The 20,243-nt window shown below is 35.2% G+C and overlaps 1 protein-coding gene across 5 annotated transcripts in view; it reads left to right on the top strand.

The window, feature by feature from the left end:
- The window catches only part of LOC125666101 (slit homolog 2 protein-like), a 53,556-nt gene that overhangs the window by 31,269 nt on the left and 2,044 nt on the right, over positions 1-20,243 (top strand). For 4 of the 5 annotated variants that reach the window (XM_056151402.1, XM_056151404.1, XM_056151405.1 and 1 more), the window contains exons 6-11: positions 1,894-2,078; positions 11,898-12,161; positions 12,489-12,605; positions 15,375-16,970; positions 17,057-17,164; positions 19,323-19,519. In XM_056151402.1, coding sequence (XP_056007377.1) covers positions 1,894-2,078; positions 11,898-12,161; positions 12,489-12,605; positions 15,375-15,652 — 844 coding nt within the window. In that variant the 3' untranslated portion in view covers positions 15,653-16,970; positions 17,057-17,164; positions 19,323-19,519. Of the gene's footprint in view, positions 1-1,893; positions 2,079-11,897; positions 12,162-12,378; positions 12,606-15,374; positions 16,971-17,056; positions 17,165-19,322; positions 19,520-20,243 lie in introns of those variants that run through there. The other variant, XM_056151406.1, reaches the window with a different exon arrangement.

The raw sequence follows: 20,243 nt of genomic DNA, 5'->3' as shown, positions 1-20,243 counted from the left end.
ATTGATCAATCACATAATTATGTAAACAATTCAAAAGCGAGGACAGGACAAACCATTTTCCCTATAAACACCAAAGGTGAGAGAGTCGTATTAGAGGGTACATGTATCGCCTTTGACTGGCAACTTATGCCTTCATATGAAATAATTTTCTCCCATATGTTCATGAAAGAAATGAAGTTAACAAACATCCAAATGTGAGATCGGGTGCCTAAAAGAAATAAACATTCCCTGTTAAAAGGTCACAGTCGCTATAATCCCACAATAGTGATCCGATAAATGAAGTAACCCTAGTTTAATCAGTATATAAAGAACGGTTTCGTAATTGCCATGCTACAGGTAAACAAAAAAAAACAACATTTGACCTAATGATATAACATTTCAATATCATCATTAACCTTTAACTCATCAATCATTCGAATGCTATAATTCATCCAAGGGATATGTAAAGACAGATGGGTTTAAATGTGAATTATGGTGATTCTAGTGGTCCGTGTTTTTCGCACTCTCAGTTATTCTTTTGTTACATCATTGATGAATTCATCTCTGCTCATCTCTATGTTTCATTGATCACAGTTCGTTTCCTTCATATTTCCGTGCAATATTGATCACCAGTATCACCAACATACTCCATTATATATAACACTAAATATGTATGAATGGTTTTACATCAAACTATGAAGACCTTTATCTCTTGAAAATCAAAGAAACTTTCCGTATCGATATTAAAATCATATACCGCCATTGGATAGTGTGTTGTCATATCATGTATCGATGAAATGTAAAGATTGGCGGCAGTGATCAATCTCACAACTCCTAGAAGGGATAAAAAAAATAATGAGTTGCACATCAGATATGTCATTCGCCTGAAGAAAGGATTCCGCCTGATTTTTCATAATATTAATTGTATCGTATAAAGGCATCTAAAAGAGATGATTTAGAAAATGTTTGAATTAAATATTATCTTGATAACGATTGAAATAGTATTTATCTGGAGATTTTGTTGATCGAAAAAGAAACATGATCTAAAGATCTATTTCGACATTATACCTAATACGGTATCATGACTGCATAGCAGTATGTTTCCAGATTAATCACGATGGTTCCAAACATGAAGTTAACGAATAATGATAAATCTTATAATTCCTATAAAGAATAAGAAATCAAATAAGAAATCAAACGTAAGACAAACACGAAACCCTCTACACGTGAATGCACTCTCTGCTTCATTATTATGTCATAGTATACCCTATGTAACGCGTATTCCTTGGATCTTGAATTGATACACAGTACAACTGCTTCCACACGACAGTGGAGAAGCTGATGCGAGGAGGCAACTCCCATGTGATGGGATACCACTGACAATGTTCCCAAAGACCATCAATGTAGCACTGTTTCAATTCTCCATCATGGATTTAACTTCCCATACTTATGTACCAATATTCCATTATCATCTGCATAGGATTTTCATAGATCTCAACTGATTCGATATGCCCGACATTGCTCTGTGGATTGTTAGTTTTTAATTCGAGGCGGGCTACTGACAAACATGTCAATGGTGCAGGGATTTAACCAGTCTCGTTTAAAATAAGCTTTTTGCAGATTCTATGGTCGTTATAACGATTTAGTTTGCCAATACATTTCCTTGGCTCAAAAAATCTTGGCACACTGATTTTGAACATTGACAACTCAATTTACCTGATCAGAATATAGGTTAATGCTGGGTGTGACCGGTCGACGGGGGATGCTTATTCCTCTAGGCTCCTGATCCGGTCCGTGATTGCTCAACTATCTATTTTGTATTCCTTATAGGAGTTATGGTATTGATAACTGTTTGTTATCTTCACCTTCCTTTAGAACTCTCTCGTTTATCAATAAATGATTTTGTTTTTTCAGTGATGTAAGCGGAAACCCCCTACATTGCGATTGCCATTTAGTCGCCTTTATCCGCTTTATGAAAACAAGGCGATTGCAGTTAACGCCCTTTTCGTGGAGTACGGAAGCTTCCTGTCAAAACCCTCTTAATTTAAAAGAAACGTTGCTGAAGGACATTTCACTTCAAGAAGTATTTTGTGATTCAGGTAAACAAAAAAAACTATAGCATTGGAGACACAGACACTGGTCTGGTCTCAACGGAAGGCATGCTACCTGGTATATGTATCCATGTAATTTAACTAATATTTGAACTGATGTGTTATAAACCATCTACATCAGAACTAAATGCATCTACATACACCATTAGTGACCCAAAGGAATCAACAAAACTCGTAAAATGTGTCTGAAGTAGCTACATAGTACATCCAGCATATATTGCAGGATATTATAAGGACTTGACCTGCTTAAATTATATTTATATGGATATAACGACCTTTTCACTATAGTAAACGTACGCATAATCCTTCTCGTTAAGGTCTTCCGTCTCCTACGGAAGACCTTACTATTATTGTTCGCGTTCTTCTTCTTCATTATTATTATTAAGGTCTTCCGTCTCCTGCGGAAGACCTTACTATTATTGTTCGCGTTCTTCTTCTTCATTATTATTATTATTATTTTTATTATTATTATTATTATTATTATTTTCCTTGGTAGTACACGCGTTTTTCTCAGCCATTTCTCGATCGATTTTCACGAAATTTTCAGGAAAGATGTCTTTTGGTGACGAGACTTTGCTTGCAAAAGTTCGTGCTTGACGTCACTTCCGGTCAGGAGTTATCTCTCTTTTAGTGACTTTTTGAAGGGCCTTGTTGTCCACACATCTCCTCCGTTAGTTTTGAAGCTAGAGTCTTGAAATTTCTACACAAGATAGAGTAAACATTTTAGAAGATTTGTGGGGGATTCGATTTTACCGGAGGCGATTTGCCTAAACGCTCGCCTGGACCTGAAAAAATGGATGCCAAAATTTTTCACCGATTTCGGCGATTTTTCACCTTTGATCTCCAATATCTTTTTTCTTGCAAATATTTTGTTAAGACATGTAGAACAAAAGTTGTGCACATTTACGAGATCTTTTCGAAAATATCAAGATTTAGGGGCTAGCCCCTTAAATTAGGGATCTAGAAGGGCTCAAAGTCTAGATCAAATATCTCAAAAATCGTTAATATTTTGGTATAAGTCAAAGAACAAAAAATGTTCATCTCAACAATCCAAATCTATTCCTATAAAAATTTAGGTCATATGTTACGTAATAAGGGATTTTAAGGGCCAAAACCCATACATTTTTTACCCCTTGTATCTCGAAAACGACAAATATTTTGAAAAGCAATAAAGAACAAAAGTTGTTCAGAATGATGATCTGAAGAATATGCATATTTCGTTTTTACCCTATGTGGCCCCGTTAGGGAGCTACAGTTTGGCCCCTAAAAATTACTTCTAGAAATAACTCGAGAACGGTAAAGAATTTCTAAATACTTGTTGAACAAAAAATGTTTGAAATGTCATGACCTTTCTTACGATATCAAGCAAAAGGGGCTGACCCTTTAAATTAGGGGCCCAGAAGGGTCCAAAGGTTTATGAGAATATCTCAGAAACTATTAATATTTTGTAATAAGTCATTGAAGCGGAAATGTTCATCTAAACAAGCTTGTTCTCATCAAATCAAAAAGTAGGTCATATGTTACGTAATAAGGGATTTTAAGGGCCAAAATCATAAATAATTGACGCCTCATATCTTGAAAACGACAAATATTTTGAAAAGCATTATTGAACAAAAGTTGTTCATAATGATTATCTAAACAATAGGTACATTTCGTTTTTTCCCTATGTGGCCCCGTTAGGGAGCTACAGTTTGGCCCCTAAATATTTATTGTAGAGATAACTCGAGAACGGTAAAGAATTTCTAAATACTTGTTGAGCAAAAAATGTTTAAAATGACAAGGCCTTTCTTACGATATCAAGCAAAACGGGCTGGCCCTTTAAATTAGGGGTTCAGAAGGGTCCAAATGTTTTTGAGAATATCTCAGAAACTTAATATTTTATAATAAGTTGTAGAAGCGGAAATGTTCATCTCAACGAGCTTGATCTTATCAAATCAAAAAGTAGGTCATATGTTACGTAATTAGAGATTTGAAGGGCCAAAATCGTAAATATTTGACGCCTCATATCTTTAAAACGACATATTTTTTGAAAAGCATTATTGAACAAAAGTTGTTCAGAATGATGATCTAAACAATATGTACATTTCGTTTTTTCCGTATGTGGCCCCGTTAGGGAGCTACAGATCGGCCCCTAAAAATTTCTTGTAGAGATAACTCGAGAACGGTAAAGAATTTCTAAATACTTGTTGAACAAAAAATGTTTAAAATGACAAGGCCTTTCTTACGATATCAAGCAAAAGGGGCTGGTCCTTTAAATTAGGGGCCCAGAAGGGTCCAAAGGTTTCAGAGAATATCTCAGAAACTATTAATATTTTGTAATAAGTCATAGAAGCGGACGTGTTCATCTACATCTTCATTTCCTTATTGCCAGAATTAAAGGCGTATATTGTGTAATTTGTGATTTTGTTGGCCAGAATACTAGTCATCTTACTAGAATTTTCTCGTCAAATGCTGTAACTAGAAATCTTAGTGCATGAATTTTGCTTTACCGTCATGTCTCAGCTTTTCTGAATTTTGACGGAAGACCTACTCGTTGTGCGCAACGAGATCTCTTCTAGTTATTATTATTATTTTCCTTGGTAGTACACGCGTTTTTCTCAGCCATTTCTCGATCGATTTTCACGAAATTTTCAGGAAAGATGTCTTTTGGTGACGAGACTTTGCTTGCAAAATTCCGTGCTTGACGTCACTTGTGGTCAGGAGTTATCTCTCTTTTAGTGACTTTTTGAAGGGCCTTGTTGTCCACACATCTCCTCCGTTAGTTTTGAAGCTAGAGTCTTGAAATTTCTACACAAGATAGAGTAAACACTTTAGAAGATTTGTGGGGGATTCGATTTTACCGGAGGCGATTTGTCTAAACGCTTGACGTCACTTGTGGTCAGGAGTTATGTCTCTTTTAGTGACTTTTTGAAGGGCCTTGTTGTCCACACATCTCCTCCGTTGTTGATCTCAACGAGCTTGATCTTATCAAATCAAAAAGTAGGTCATATGTTACGTAATAAGGGATTTTAAGGGGCAAAATCATAAATAATTGACGCCTCATATCTTGAAAACGACAAATATTTTGAAAAGCATTATTGAACAAAAGTTGTTCAGAATGATAATCTAAACAATATGTACATTTCGTTTTTTCCCTATGTGGCCCCGTTAGGGAGCTACAGTTTGGCCCCTAAATATTTCTTGTAGAGATAACTCGAAAACGGTAAAGAATTTCTAAATACTTGTTGAGCAAAAACTGTTTAAAATGACAAGGCCTTTCTTACGATATCAAGCAAAACGGGCTGGCCCTTTAAATTAGGGGTTCAGAAGGGTCCAAATGTTTTTGAGAATATCTCAGAAACTATTAATATTTTATAATAAGTTGTAGAAGCGGAAATGTTCATCTCAACGAGCTTGATCTTATCAAATCAAAACGTAGGTCATATGTTACGTAATTAGAGATTTTAAGGGCCAAAATCGTAAATATTTGACGCCTCATATCTTTAAAACGACATATTTTTTGAAAAGCATTATTGAACAAAAGTTGTTCAATGTGTCATAACCTATCGATCAATATAAAAAAATGGGTCTGTGGGCCTCATGGCTCGCCTGTAGAGTCGATTTTTGTCGATATCAGTCGATTTCAAAAACTTGGAACTGGTAAATATTTTGTAAGGACATATTGAACAAAAGTTGTTCAGTTTATCGAGATCTATCCATTGATATCAAGAAATAGGCCTATGGTCCTAATGGCTCGCCTGTAGAGTCGATTTTTGTCGATATCGGTCGATCTCAATAACTTTTGACAAGTAAATATTTTGTAAAGACATATATAACTAAAGTTGTTGAGTCTATAGAGGGCTAACAAATGACATCAAGAAATAGGCCTGCGGGCCTTATGGCTCGCCTGGAGAGTCGAATTTCAAACGAATTTCACCGCAACTTTGCTTCAGAAGCTTATGATATGAAAAATTGATTATATCTAAAGTGTCTTCAAGTCAGAAACTAAATTGGGACTCATTTGTCTTTTTTTTTTTTTTTTTAACTCGGAGTGCATCAACAAATCGGACGGAAGACCTACTCGTTGCTTGCAACGAGATCGTGTCTAGTTATTATTATTATCATTGTTTTCCTTGGTAGTACACGCGTTTTTCTCAGCCATTTCTCGATCGATTTTCACGAAATTTTCAGGAAAGATGTCTTTTGGTGACGAGACTTTGCTTGCAAAATTTCGTGCTTGATGTCACTTGTGGTCAGGAGTTATCTCTCTTTTAGTGACTTTTTGAAGGGCCTTGTTGTCCACACATCTCCTCCGTTAGTTTTGAAGCTAGAGTCTTGAAATTTCTACACAAGATAGAGTAAACATTTTAGAAGATTTGTGGGGGATTCGATTTTACCGGAGGCGATTTGCCTAAACGCTCGCCTGGACCTGAAAAAATGGATGCCAAAATTTTTCGCCGATTTCGGCGATTTTTCACCTTTGATCTCCAATATCTTTTTTCTTGCAAATATTTTGTTAAAACATGTAGAACAAAAGTTGTGCACATTTACAAGATCTTTTCGAAAATATCAAGATTTAGGGGCTAGCCCCTTAAATTAGGGATCTAGAAGGGCTCAAAGTCTAGATCAAATATCTCAAAAATCGTTAATATTTTGGTCTATGTCAAATAACAAAAAATGTTCATGTGAACAATCCAAATCTATTCATATAAAAATTTAGGTCATATGTTACGTAATAAGGGATTTTAAGGGCCAAAACCATAAATTGTTTACCCCTTGTATCTCGAAAACGACAAATATTTTGAAAAGCAATAAAGAACAAAAGTTGTTCAGAATGATGATCTGAACAATATGCATATTTCGTTTTTACCCTATGTGGCCCCTTTAGGGAGCTACAGTTTGGCCCCTAAAAATTACTTCTAGAAATAACTCGAGAACGGTAAAGAATTTCTAAATACTTGTTGAACAAAAATTGTTTGAAATGTCATGACCTTTCTTACGATATCAAGCAAAAGGGGCTGACCCTTTAAATTAGGGGCCCAAAAGGGTCCAAAGGTTTATGAGAATATCTCAGAAACTATTAATATTTTATAATAAGTTGTAGAAGCGGAAATGTTCATCTCAACGAGCTTGATCTTATCAAATCAAAAAGTAGGTCATATGTTACGTAATTAGAGATTTTAAGGGCCAAAATCGTAAATATTTGACGCCTTATATCTTTAAAACGACATATTTTTTGAAAAGCATTATTGAACAAAAGTTGTTCAATGTGTCATAACCTATCAATTAATATCAAAAATGGGTCTGTGGGCCTCATGGCTCGCCTGTAGAGTCGATTTTTGTCGATATCAGTCGATTTCAAAAACTTGTTACTGGTAAATATTTTGTAAGGACATATTGAACAAAAGTTGTTCAGTTTATCGAGATCTATCCATTGATATCAAGAAATAGGCCTATGGTCCTAATGGCTCGCCTGTAAAGTAGATTTTTTGTCGATATCGGTCGATCTCAATAACTTTTGACAGGTAAATATTTTGTAAAGACATATCGAACTAAAGTTGTTGAGTCTATAGAGGGCTAACAAATGACATCAAGAAATAGGCCCACGGGCCTTATGGCTCGCCTGGAGAGTCGAATTTCAAACGAATTTCACCGCAACTTTGCTTCAGAAGCTTATGATATGAAAAATTGATTATATCTAAAGTGTCTTAAAGTCGGAAACTAAATTGGGACTCATTTGTCTTTTTTTTTTTAATTCCGAGTGCATCAACAAATCGGACGGAAGACCTACTTGTTGCTTGCAACGAGATCGTGTCTAGTTTTTTATATATCTGTATATATAAGTCGGCCGATATAAAAACAAATACAATAATTCCCTTTTGAATTGAAACAGTAATAATAGAATAAAGAATTTATTTTTCAAAAAAGTATAGAATTTACAAAATGCAGAAAAATGAACTTTGGTATTCAAAATAATCGATCAATACATATTTTAAGCTCGGTGTCACGCTAGCTCCATGGTAGAGCGTTTGCTTCATAAATGGGAGGTTGTGGGTTCGAGCCTCACTCGTGCCATGGCTGTATCAACATATAAGTAGTGATTGCTCCTTCACCAAAGGCGTAAAACTTTGAGGTGAGAACACGGGTCTTTCAGATATGACCTAAAATACAGTGTAACAGAGAGTGCTGGCAAGTTTTTTTTTTAATCTTGAAAGGGCCGTAAGCGCTAACCATAGATCTAAGTGTGTGGTACTTCACCTACAGCTGGTGATGGTTGAATATGACTGGTATTTTTTTTATTCGTTCATTTCAATAAGTTGACCTGGTTAGTGCATGCATTGAAAGATATAGATGTATAAAATCCATATACAAGAAGACGAATAACATGGTTAAATAGTGGAGCAGCAGTTGATAAGGCATTTCTGAATTTTCGACAGAACAAAAAACAAACACTCAACCAACCTACTGGGTCCAGCGATTTCACAATCAATGTTCAGTAAACAATCAACACTATATTTGCATTCAATCTCAAAACGCTTGATTCCCAAAAAGCCCACCGCCGCTGTCACCGACATATTCGTTTGCTGATATGTCAAAAACGATTGCTGTCCTTTAAGAAGTGGCCTATAGGAATGTGTTTCTAATGATATCATTTGTATATAAAAATATGTTGCAAAGGTGTTTATTTTTTCTTGAACAAATATTTCATCAATTCTTACTGTTAGGGCTGCAATGATCCATAGGCCTCATGCATATGGAATATTTGTACTTTTGATCTTTAAGCTGAGAATTCACAGTAGGGTTAAGGTGTCCCGAGCAAAGTTAAAACAAATATTATAAAATGTACCTCGGTGCACTTCACACTAAATGATGTCACAATATAAAAGTACGTCACGACATACAGGTCCAGAGTCGTATCGCGGGGAAAATATCATATTTTCTTGCTATTTACAGCCGTTATCTAGTGTGCCAGCTGTATATTTTTAAATATGTTTGTCAGATGATTTTCAGTTTTCTTTGAAAATATATAAGTCTCATATTTATATATATAGTGTGCACAAAATACTGTAAGTAATCTTTATATTACTTTGTGACCTTGAAATCGCCCCCGATGTCTATAGTCATTTGGATTAAAGAAAACTAACGCATGTACATATCAACTTCGCACAGGTGAAAGATGACGATATTTTATTTCAATCAAGGCATATTCTTAAAGGTAACTACTTGCAGATTTAGGAATTAGATACGGAAGGTAGAATGTTTTGCCTCGTTTAGATATGATTTGCATGTGAATGTGAAAAATGTACATCCTTTGAGTTGATACCGATTGTTAAGCCGCTCTTGACACACTGATTTTAACTGTGGATAACTCCGTTTACCTGATCAAGATATAGGGCTCACGGTGGGTGTTACCGGACAACAGGGGATGCTTACTCCTCCTGGGCACCTGATCCTATCCCTGGTGTGTCCACGGATCCGTGTTTGCCCAACTATCTATTTTGTATTGCCTATGGAGTTATGATATTGATCACTGTTCGTTATCTTCACCTTGCGTTATGGAAATCGCTATATTTGAGAGGACATTGTACAGATCCGTATCATGTTTTAAATTTACCATATCAATGTCGACATATCAAGCACAAACTGCAAATGATTTGAGTGCATCTTTCACCTGTGCTGAAGTGATAAACAGCTAAAAGTCTACCGGATAAAAAAGCTCTACGTCACTTGTATGACGACGTAATAGTTAAGCGAAGGATTTCCCCACGTGATGCATTGCTTGTTTATGTATTGACAAACCATTTGTACTAAAAATATGCGACGCTTGGAAGAATTTTACTTTAACATGAATATGCTGTTATTACTTATTCTACGCGGGACACCTTAACTCCGCTACGTTAGAGCCATCCTTATATTTCATTTGAACGTCAACGTTCAAATTCAACAGAGGATACAACCTGGTCGAGTTAATAGGTTAACGTTTGAGTTTCTTAAACGCACCCAATGCACTGATTTAAATCTGGCAACAAAATGACGATGCTCACAAATTTCAATATCGCTTTTCATTTCAAAAGCTCCGTGTAATTTATAATGATGCCGGGTACTCTGGTATATCCAAGGTTCCGTTTTTGCCCAAATCCCTATCCCCATTTTGCATTCTTTGTGGAAGTTGTGATATTAACTAGTGCCCATTATATTTGGCGTTCACTCCATAACATTAATTGCTTTTATTACGAAATTTAAACTTTACAGAATACACCCAGAGTGTTGTTTCTATCAACATTCTTCTTTATTAGACATACATTATCTGATTTCAATAAACATGTACTTGTGTATGCGTAGACTGAATTCCCTCTCCATGTGTGTCATCACGTGTTACATGTGACCTGTTAGGTCATATCTACATATAAAGGTCGCGTCGTCAAGGTCCAGTGCAATAGGGACATCTCGTGGATTTTTTTTTTCAATCACATCGTTCACTTTTCTTGGTTTGACGGAAGAATATGAGCCATGTTCCGATTAGCTGTGGTGAAAGCATAATCTTGTGTATGCGTAAGCTGATCTTTCCCTACAACATCCTATTTAATCTCGCTTATGTATTTTCTGTTTAGACCTCAAGGTCCACGCAATGATGATTATCGGTATCAAATAAATAAGACATTGAAGCACTTTTTCATGTGATTACTATGAACCATAGTGAGATTCAGTAGTCAATAAACTTCCTTGGTTCAGAAAATATATTCTACTATGATGCTTTCGTCTCATTGAATACAGCTGATCCGCACAAGCTGTGTGCCTCCGTCTGTGTAAAGGGGTTGCAAAGTCTTTACTGCAGTTTTTCATTGTACATTGCGAAACATATAAATCAACAAAATAAAGATAATATATTTGCACATCTCGTGTCCGTAGTTATCCAAGGTAAATACTTATCTGTTGTTGATATATCTCCTTATTGTGCATGACAATGTGGATCGTAATTCTTAAATATCTCTATTTAATGTTAATTCATGTTTTCTAAGTATTTCGTCCTATCAAACTATCCTGATAAATTTAGAGGAGTGTACACACATTTGTTACATATTTCGACATGCTTACTACACATGTCTGCGATCAGGTGCACACTTGTAAAACACCAATAAAGTATCCATAGTATCGCCTAAAATGATTAAGTTTTCTTTTTGTACTACTTATTTTCAATATCTTTTTTCTCCTGTTCAACATACACATAACATTTTACTAAAGCACTCCTTATATTTCACATACCCGATACATTACTATCGAAAATGTGCACTGTTCGATGCTGATTCAGTCAGATGTGGCAAATAAATATGGGATATATATGGCTATAGTAAGATCGGAAGGATTTTAAAAACCACTATATTTTCTACGAAGCATTTCGTCGTGCTTGACATGCGTGGATGGACAGAGTACAAACTAGAACATTCAACGTCGATATGATAATATATAAAGGTCTATACATTATCATCAAAGTATATCAATCAAAGATCAGCTCCGATATTCAAAATGAAATGATTTAATTAATACAACCCCTTAATTCATTGCAAAGTGTCATAATGACACTTGGTTTTCAAAGTTACATACATGCTAGAATATGTTGACCAAGACCTGGGAATTTTATTTTTGAAACGGGGTGATTTTTGTGACGAAGTGTCATATTTACATCCAAAAATATCTACAAATGATAAACTGAACAATACATTGAAAAATGCTTCCTGTATACCACATTCGTAATAAGAGAAAGCCCACTGTTCAATTACAACGGTAGTAATGTAGACGCTGTGTTAAGTTACCAATTTTATATTTCAGGGAATACGAAAGCTCAAACCTACACAATAGATTTGACGTCTGCCAACTCAATTGTCAATCCAGGAGATAATTATACATCTCTTTGTAAGATTTCCGATCAAGGGACACTGGACATCATCACGAATTTAAAGGTGAAGTGGTACCACAATTCAAAACTGCTGACCAGTCAGTGTACCTTGAAGGATGTGTCAATGGCGGAGAAGTATTCGTGTGAGGTACTCCCCCCTCAGCATAACAGCATCAGCTTAGAGTTGACAGTGATGGGTAAGTTATGGGGAAATATTATCAAATTACATATTTACATTAAGTTAATGTCATTATATTATAGTTTTGGTTTACTTAAAAAGAAGGTAACTCTTGTTACAACTTCAAAAACCGCCCTCCTCATTCCATGTGTTGAAGTATTTAGCCAATGAAGCGGAATAACAATTCTGTAAATTCTCGTAGATTACCTGTTCTATGTCCATGTCTTAAAAAACAGGAAACATGTTGGTTGGTAATGCGTATGACCTGATGGTGTGTCCTGATTCCAAATCTTTGATAATGTGAAGATCACTTGGAAAATCTCAGCAATTTGTGTATGCTATTCAGATGTGCAGACAGAAGATGTTGGAAGCTTAACCTGTGAATTGATGAAGCAGGTGAAGGAGAACGAGATATGGAAAGACGAAGAGTTAGAGAAAGAGTCAGTGGAAATCAAAATAAGAGGTAATGGAAGAAGAGCTGTGTTAAAGTCACTGTATATACACGTAAATCTTGCCCTGACTCCAATGAATGTGGTCACAGAGAACAGAGCATTGCCAATGTGACAATTCATTGGCAAGTCTTAGGGGGATGAGCTTATATATTGAGCCTCATTAATCCAAACGCTATTATTCCAAGCAATTTCACCTCAATAATTGAAGCATCGTGGATATCAAATCTCTTTCTAAACATACAACTTATTGATTGCATCACATTAAATCATTAACTAACCACCGCGGTGGTTAAGAGGGAGAGCGTTTGTCCCACATGCAGAATGTCAGGATTTAAATTCTTGCTGCGACAGACCTAAGTTGTTAAAAATAGGTAGTGACAGAGCCATCGCCAAACGCTTGGCCTCAGGTGTGAATGTCGTGATCAACACGGAAATGACCATAAAAACAAATGTTCTGTTTCACAGTAGGTGTAGTACGCTAAATATCATCATTGCTGAAAAGCCGTAAGCGCCGAGAATAGGCGTAAACTGTAGACCTCATTTCAAACTGCCTCTTTAGATGTCAGAACGCTATTGCAAAATCCGCGTGCTTTAATTGTATTGCAAACTATTATATGCCCAAATATTTTAGAATAGTTTGCTTAATTACCTTTGATTGAAAGTCAGCGGGTTCAATATGTTTTCAAAAAATATACTTTTGAAATGACCCTGTTTTATACCAGTGGTTAGGGGTAAAATTGAAGATGTGTTTATCAAAGAGTCTAGCGCAGGCAATTAATGAGGATTGATTTGAGATCTTTTTACGTAAATCGTAAGAGGAGTTTGTTCTTTAAATGAATTATGTGATGGCTTTGTTCGAATACAGATTACGACATTGAGTGGGGAATGTGTCGGTAAGTTCCGGTCATGTGAACTCTTCATGAAATACGTGTATTTTGTACGGAAGTAATACTACCACGTTCCCCAATCACAATGCGGGTATAAAATAATTCGGTTAGTTTGTTTATAAAACAAAAAGTTAAAAATAATTGGCTACTCAGTTGAACTGAAGCGATTTATGTGAACATTTCAAACACTTATAAATGGCCGTCACGTGATCAAGGAAGTCATGTGACATCATAAGATTTATCTTAATATCTTAATATATATCCGAGAGAATATTTGAGCAAAACCGGCATTAAAATGCATTGTATGTTTTGAAAGCATTTCAAACCTCCAGCAAGATTCACCATAGCTGCAATGTCGTTCTATATACGTAAATTGACGTGTTTTGATGCAAATGAGAGTATCAAAATGTATAACATATAGTCCAAACGCTATCCCAATACAGGGTTTCAGTTTCTCCGTGTGAAAAAATGGTATACTTGCACTGTGTTATTACATTGACTAAGGTCATGGTCAGTTATTCAAATTTTCTGGACAACTTATCCCTTCAGGACTAACTAAACGGTTGATAAAATCGCTAGCACTAAAGTTACAGTTAATCTACATATGTTTGTTGGTCCACACTACCATTGTAGAAACAACTGTACAGTAGTGCTATATGTATTTCTGGCATCTGAAAGAAAAATACAACATATAGTAGTCTATTTTGTAGCACGCGCCGATTACACACATCTACTAAAAGCTAGCTTAATTGACGCACTTACAAAAACGAGCTAAGAATTTTACAAAAATGTTAATTATACAAAATTAATTACCACAAATATAAACATAATACAGAAGGACAAAACACAGATTGGTATGTTCTACAGCTTGTTTGCGTCAGCGTATCCGTGAATCAGTCCAGTGCGGGTATTTTCATCACATTACGCACACACGTTAATCACACGAATTACTGACACACTATTCCACATAATTTTGCTAGGCACTTGCACGGACGAGTGGATTACAAAGTGTCCCCATGTTTTTCTTCCATGATACAACGACAGTGCTGAAGATGATTACAACCACTTATACCAATGACACCATTATTAACATGTGTATAACTAGATTATTCGAACACTATGATATCTGTTTTCTTACGACAACAAAATGAATGTGCAACAGTCAGTATATATATTTACATGTACATACAAAAGATTAATTAAAGGTCTACCTCTTCAGATTCCACCACTGTCACTACCGGCATAAACACAACGGTTCTTGCTACGTATTTATTTAAACTAACTTAATTTTAATCAATTTTCATCCATTATGCGTCTGAAATTTGTCCACACATAAGACAATATGTTTATGGTCAGTTTATGACACTTTGTTTTACAATAATTTGATGATACTGTAACAATAAACCTACACTAAGTATCAAAGTAACATAGCGCAGAAGTCTACTAGATATGATACTTAATTCACACTACCAGATGGTCGTGCATTTGAGTACTGTCGGGGGGTGGAAACCCAATAGTGTTTGTAGAGACTGTTTCTTCGACAAGATATATAGAATTACTCTCCCATATCATGGTAATTTTTGGCACGATAATTAAAGCTCCGTCACTTTCGTGGTCGTCTTTCATGAGACAAACTTTGTAGCATTTCACAAACGGTTGGTAAAATGTCAATATTAGTTTAAATTCTAAATTCATTAAAAGGGGATGCTTACAAGGGGTGGCTAAGAAAATGCATTCTTGTCTTATCAGTCTATATTATCTCGTTTGTCAAATACTAAGTATTAAACTCCCAGATGTTGCCATCACTCTGAAATATTTTTAGGAATGTTTTCTAATCTCTCTCCAAAGAAATACATGTGGTTCTTCGTATGTGAATAGTTTGTGTATATTTAGATTTCAGATCAGCTTCCACTAATGCAGACACTGCCGTCACAGAGATTGCAGGATTTGGCAAGTTTTCAACATGTACCAAAATATTTGGAAAATGTATAATACACTGTTACTGCTTTATCAAGTTACAATTTGCAGTATACGTCATAGACATTTGGTATTTACATTCATCAATAGCTAATGACATAATATATCTTCACGCTGAGGTTATTGAAAACATATATTTGAAATTTGATGTTTGCATGAGGAATTCTAATCAACCAGGTAGACTCCATGTATAAAGATTGTATTTATGTCCAATTTCTAAATTTCCCATGCCATCGGAAGTAAGTTCGCTTCTTTATCTATTTGTAGAAAAATATCATGAAATGCCCTGCAAATGCATGCATATGCAATTTCAAATCGTTAAAAAATGTTCCACAGATGCCGCGAGAGGAATCTAATTTGAGATGATCTCGAATATGACTTGGCATGTAGCGTAGATAATTAGAAATTCTAGAACAGTCAACACAACTTTGTCAATTCTTTATATAACCAGCTTTGTCTTATTTGGTAAGTCGGTCATTAAGGTATTATCAATAGAGCGATCGAATGACGAGAAAACAATCATATTCTATTTCCACGAAGTAGTAAATCATTCTCAGTTGATAATTCGAATCAACTGAATCTTCACTTAAGACTGATGGAATGCAAAGTTTTGTTTTTGAGAAGGGGTGCAAATTCGTATACCTTTTACATTACTGATTGCTTAATAAGTAAGATATCCACATATCATGAGAAAAGAAATATATCTTTCTATATTTCAAATAAATTTCCATATTGTAACATATTAACCAATAGCAAAACACATGGGTGTTTTTATAATGCATGTATTTAAAGATAAAAAAAAGCATTGTGTTGAAAATAAAAAAGGATAAATGAGAATCGTCAAAAACAATGTTCAAATAAATCTACGGAATATTCATCGATGCACTGTTACCTGGACAACGTAAGAGGCATGTATCCCTGTCAATGTATTCAACACTGGTAGGTATTTATATCCAATAGTCAACGCTGGTGAGTACATATTTTTGTTTCCCCTTAGAATAAACTAATATAGAACAAAACAACCAGAAGGTGCATCGCTATGTTCATGTTATATATTTACCAGGAATGTACAACATATGCGTTTATTTGATATTTGCAAGATTTACGTTTTATTAGTGTTTACAAGGTATAAATGGTATTTACATGTTATATATTTACTTGGTATGTACACGTTACACGTTTAATCGGTATACGCGCATTTTGTGCGCCCGGAGAGAACGGGATAATAATAATTATAATAGCGACAAAAATCACAAACATGGAATATGGTAAGTAATCAATGTTTCATTCATTCTTTCTATCATCCTATGATCCTATTTGAACATTTCAGGAGATCAGAAAAAACGGTTGTGTCTCTCTGTTGCTTCGACAAGGGCATGGCCTGTATGTGGTCGGGTTTTTGGAGATCACGGTCGGATGCTGACAGCTGATTTGTGTTAACAGGACTTCAGCCATTTCCTTTGATGTCGGCATTTCGCAAGTTCTATGACCGATGTGTGATCTGGATTGCAGGTGTAATGGCTCGTTGGATTGAATAATGTCTTACCATTTTCATGCAAACTGTTAGGCCATTTTTTATAAAATGTTTTCGACTACAGATTGTCCCGCTCACACGATGGAAACAGAAGATTTACAGCGGCTGTGGCCGATCCACAACGACTGTTTCCTCCTCCTAGACAGCTGGATCCCCGCCTGTGTTTCTAATGGTTCGTGTTTGTCCTATTATCAATGCTGTGTTCTTAATATGGTTTTTGAGACTGATCATGGTTCATCATCTTCAGTATTCCAAGAAAAACGGATAAATATGAGTAACAGAAAGCTATACAGTTCATGACTTAACATTCGATTCCAACATTCTCCATTCTTTGATGAACGATCTGCATGAAATTTTGAAAGATGATTGTTAATGAAACAGTGAGGATAATGAATATAATCAATATCATAATTACTAATGATTCAATTTCTCTCATTTTTAATGTCTAGTCATTTTATCACTAATGATTTGATAAATCAAGAAAGCTAGAGGACACGCATTTTCGTGTTGATATGTCTAATACGAGGTTTTTATATCCCTCGTGCAATTCTTATCTATACTAACAATATGTCACGTTCTTCATTTTCATATATAGCCCATCGTCTGACATAATATTCAAGATAATTCATAATACACATGACATTCTGTCTGAAAATGAAAGATATTTTGTTTTACATATGTTACAAAATATACCACAGTTAACCCTAACACGTATACACGTGACGATCTATCATTGCGCCATGGATGCAACAACATTTCCAATTCGGTCCATTACAGTCCAAAGACAGTAGTCAAAACATATCTGATATGAATCCAATTCTTTAACCACAATCAATGAGTTTGTTGTCGATCTCCAAATCGTACTATCTCCGTAACAATATGAGTTAACAGTGATTAGGTTAGTATTTGTTTTCTTTCAATCCATGCAGATGATCCCCTGGACACTGAAAACACTGCATTTTAATTCCACTCTACGTTGTGCAGTGTGGACTAGGATTTGGATTTTTTCAACACATTGATTTCATATCATTTCATCGTATCTGTGTTGCATCTTTTGTATCGTAAAATTGCATACACCTTCTTCGTTAAAACTGACTTATGAATGATTCAGTTCCTCAAAATATTCCTAATTTATAGGAATCAGAAGTAACAGTAAATATTAGCCATCTCAACCGCAGCCTTCAATGATGCTGTGGTCAATACACAGTTCCTGTCCCTACAGTTTACATCTCATTGCGAAATACAAGTGGTTGTAAGAAAATGTTTATCTTTGTTAGTTCAGACATAGTAAACCTTGGTGAAAGTGATGGCAAAAATTCCCATTAATCACTCATATCATATCTTTAAATTTCATTGCACTAAAGCTTAATAGTAATGTCAAACATATACGGTACCAATTTTGATGCACTAGATGAGCATTTCGACAAATAATGTCTCTGCAGTGATGCTCAACCGAAATGTTTGAAATCCAAAATAATCCATACTTTTAAGTACACGGTGACTACATTCAATTGCAAATTGTCGGTATCTTTGAAGTAGGTCAGTATCCTGGTATATTTCCATTCCTTGCAACCAATGCACTTTCTCCTCTCGAGGCCTCTTCTCCATTACTTTTATGAAAATGATAGGTAGTCAGACATTACCCTATATATCAAAATACTGGCATATGTTCTTTCTGTTAGAAAACGATCCATTTTTCAAACATTTAAGAAAGTTTCTCGTTACAGAGTTTTAATTTTATCGAAACCGACATTTTATAATTACGTCAAAATAGTAAAAAAGTACATCATTAACATTTTTATTAATATAGAAACCTGTTGATATTTCTTACATATGATAATAATTGCTATTACAATCAGTTGATGGGTTATCAAACATAATTCTATGTTGTTTTACTTTCTGGTGCAATCTGTTTGAAACGACGTATGGAACCATAATTATTTACCACAAAGATATGATGATTACGTCATTCCCGATTATATACAGAGTAGAATGTACAAATGATAAGTATGTGGGATATCTGACACCATTGTAAGGAGGGGGATGCGTATTCTAATATTTTATCGGCAACTATCGAGATATTGCGGATTTCAATTTCAGATTATATTTCGATATGAGAGAGTTAAAAGAATATATCTATTTGTTGAGTCTACTTTTTCACAGCTGAAGTTTGTCAAAATTTACACAAGAAAATCTCAGACAACATATTTAGAATTAGATTAATTGATTGATTTAATACTCCTCTCCATGTTTGTCAATCATATGGAGACATCATCATTACATATGAAGGCTGCAAAATGTTTCTTCAAATAGTTTATTCTTTGTTACAGATGGGGATTATATCACGAATAAGAGAAGGAACAATATGACCACTTCATGCTTCCCATTTTGTCTAATGGACAACCCACTACTGGCACTGCAATGAACTGGGGATTCACTCTTCGGAAATATGTTACTCCCATCCGTTAAACTCTTGTCATTACGGGGAACACCCATGTAGGGTTTCCAGCATTCGTAACTACAGAAGGTATTGTGTATGTTTATATGATGCTTACATTGTAATTCAAATTCTCATCTTACGTATTTCTTTTTTGATATGTCTTACCATATAGCCACTTTGTAACAAGATCGTAAAGGCTTTAAATGTTGAAAAAGCTCAAAATCTCATATGGGGTTTATATCTCTCAACTGATTCGATACTCAAGAGCTTGTTCCGTGTGATGTCACCTTTCAAATCGAGGCAGGCTTCTGACAAAGAAGTTGTTAGTGCAGAGGTTTGAACAATCTCTTTTAAAGTCAGTAACTTACAAACTATATGTCCGTTATAACGAAGTAGTTTGCCAATACAACATACCATTAGGTCAAATGCTATCTGACGTGTTCCATACTGATTGTTAGGTCTTTCTTAGCTAACTGGATTTGACTATGAATTACTCCTTTTAACTGATAAAGATATAGGACTAATTGCGGTTGTGACCAGTCGACAAGGGTTGTTTACTCCTCCTAGACACCTGGTACCACCTCTGGTGTATTAAGGGACCCATGTTTGCCCAACTTTTTATTTCATATTCCTTATAAGAGTTATGACAATGATCACTATCCCTTACCTTCACCTTTCATGTTAATACATTATCAGATGTAGATACCATATTATATCAGCCAACTTACATTGAAACGCATTGTACAAACAATAAGTAAGCCCGTAACCCATATCATACATACTAATAAGATATATGGTAGTTTGCCTGTTA

Source organism: Ostrea edulis, chromosome 10 (genome assembly GCF_947568905.1).
Source record: "Ostrea edulis chromosome 10, xbOstEdul1.1, whole genome shotgun sequence".
In the NCBI taxonomy this organism is placed as follows: domain Eukaryota; kingdom Metazoa; phylum Mollusca; class Bivalvia; order Ostreida; family Ostreidae; genus Ostrea; species Ostrea edulis.
This window is presented reverse-complemented; position numbering and strand designations above follow the sequence as displayed.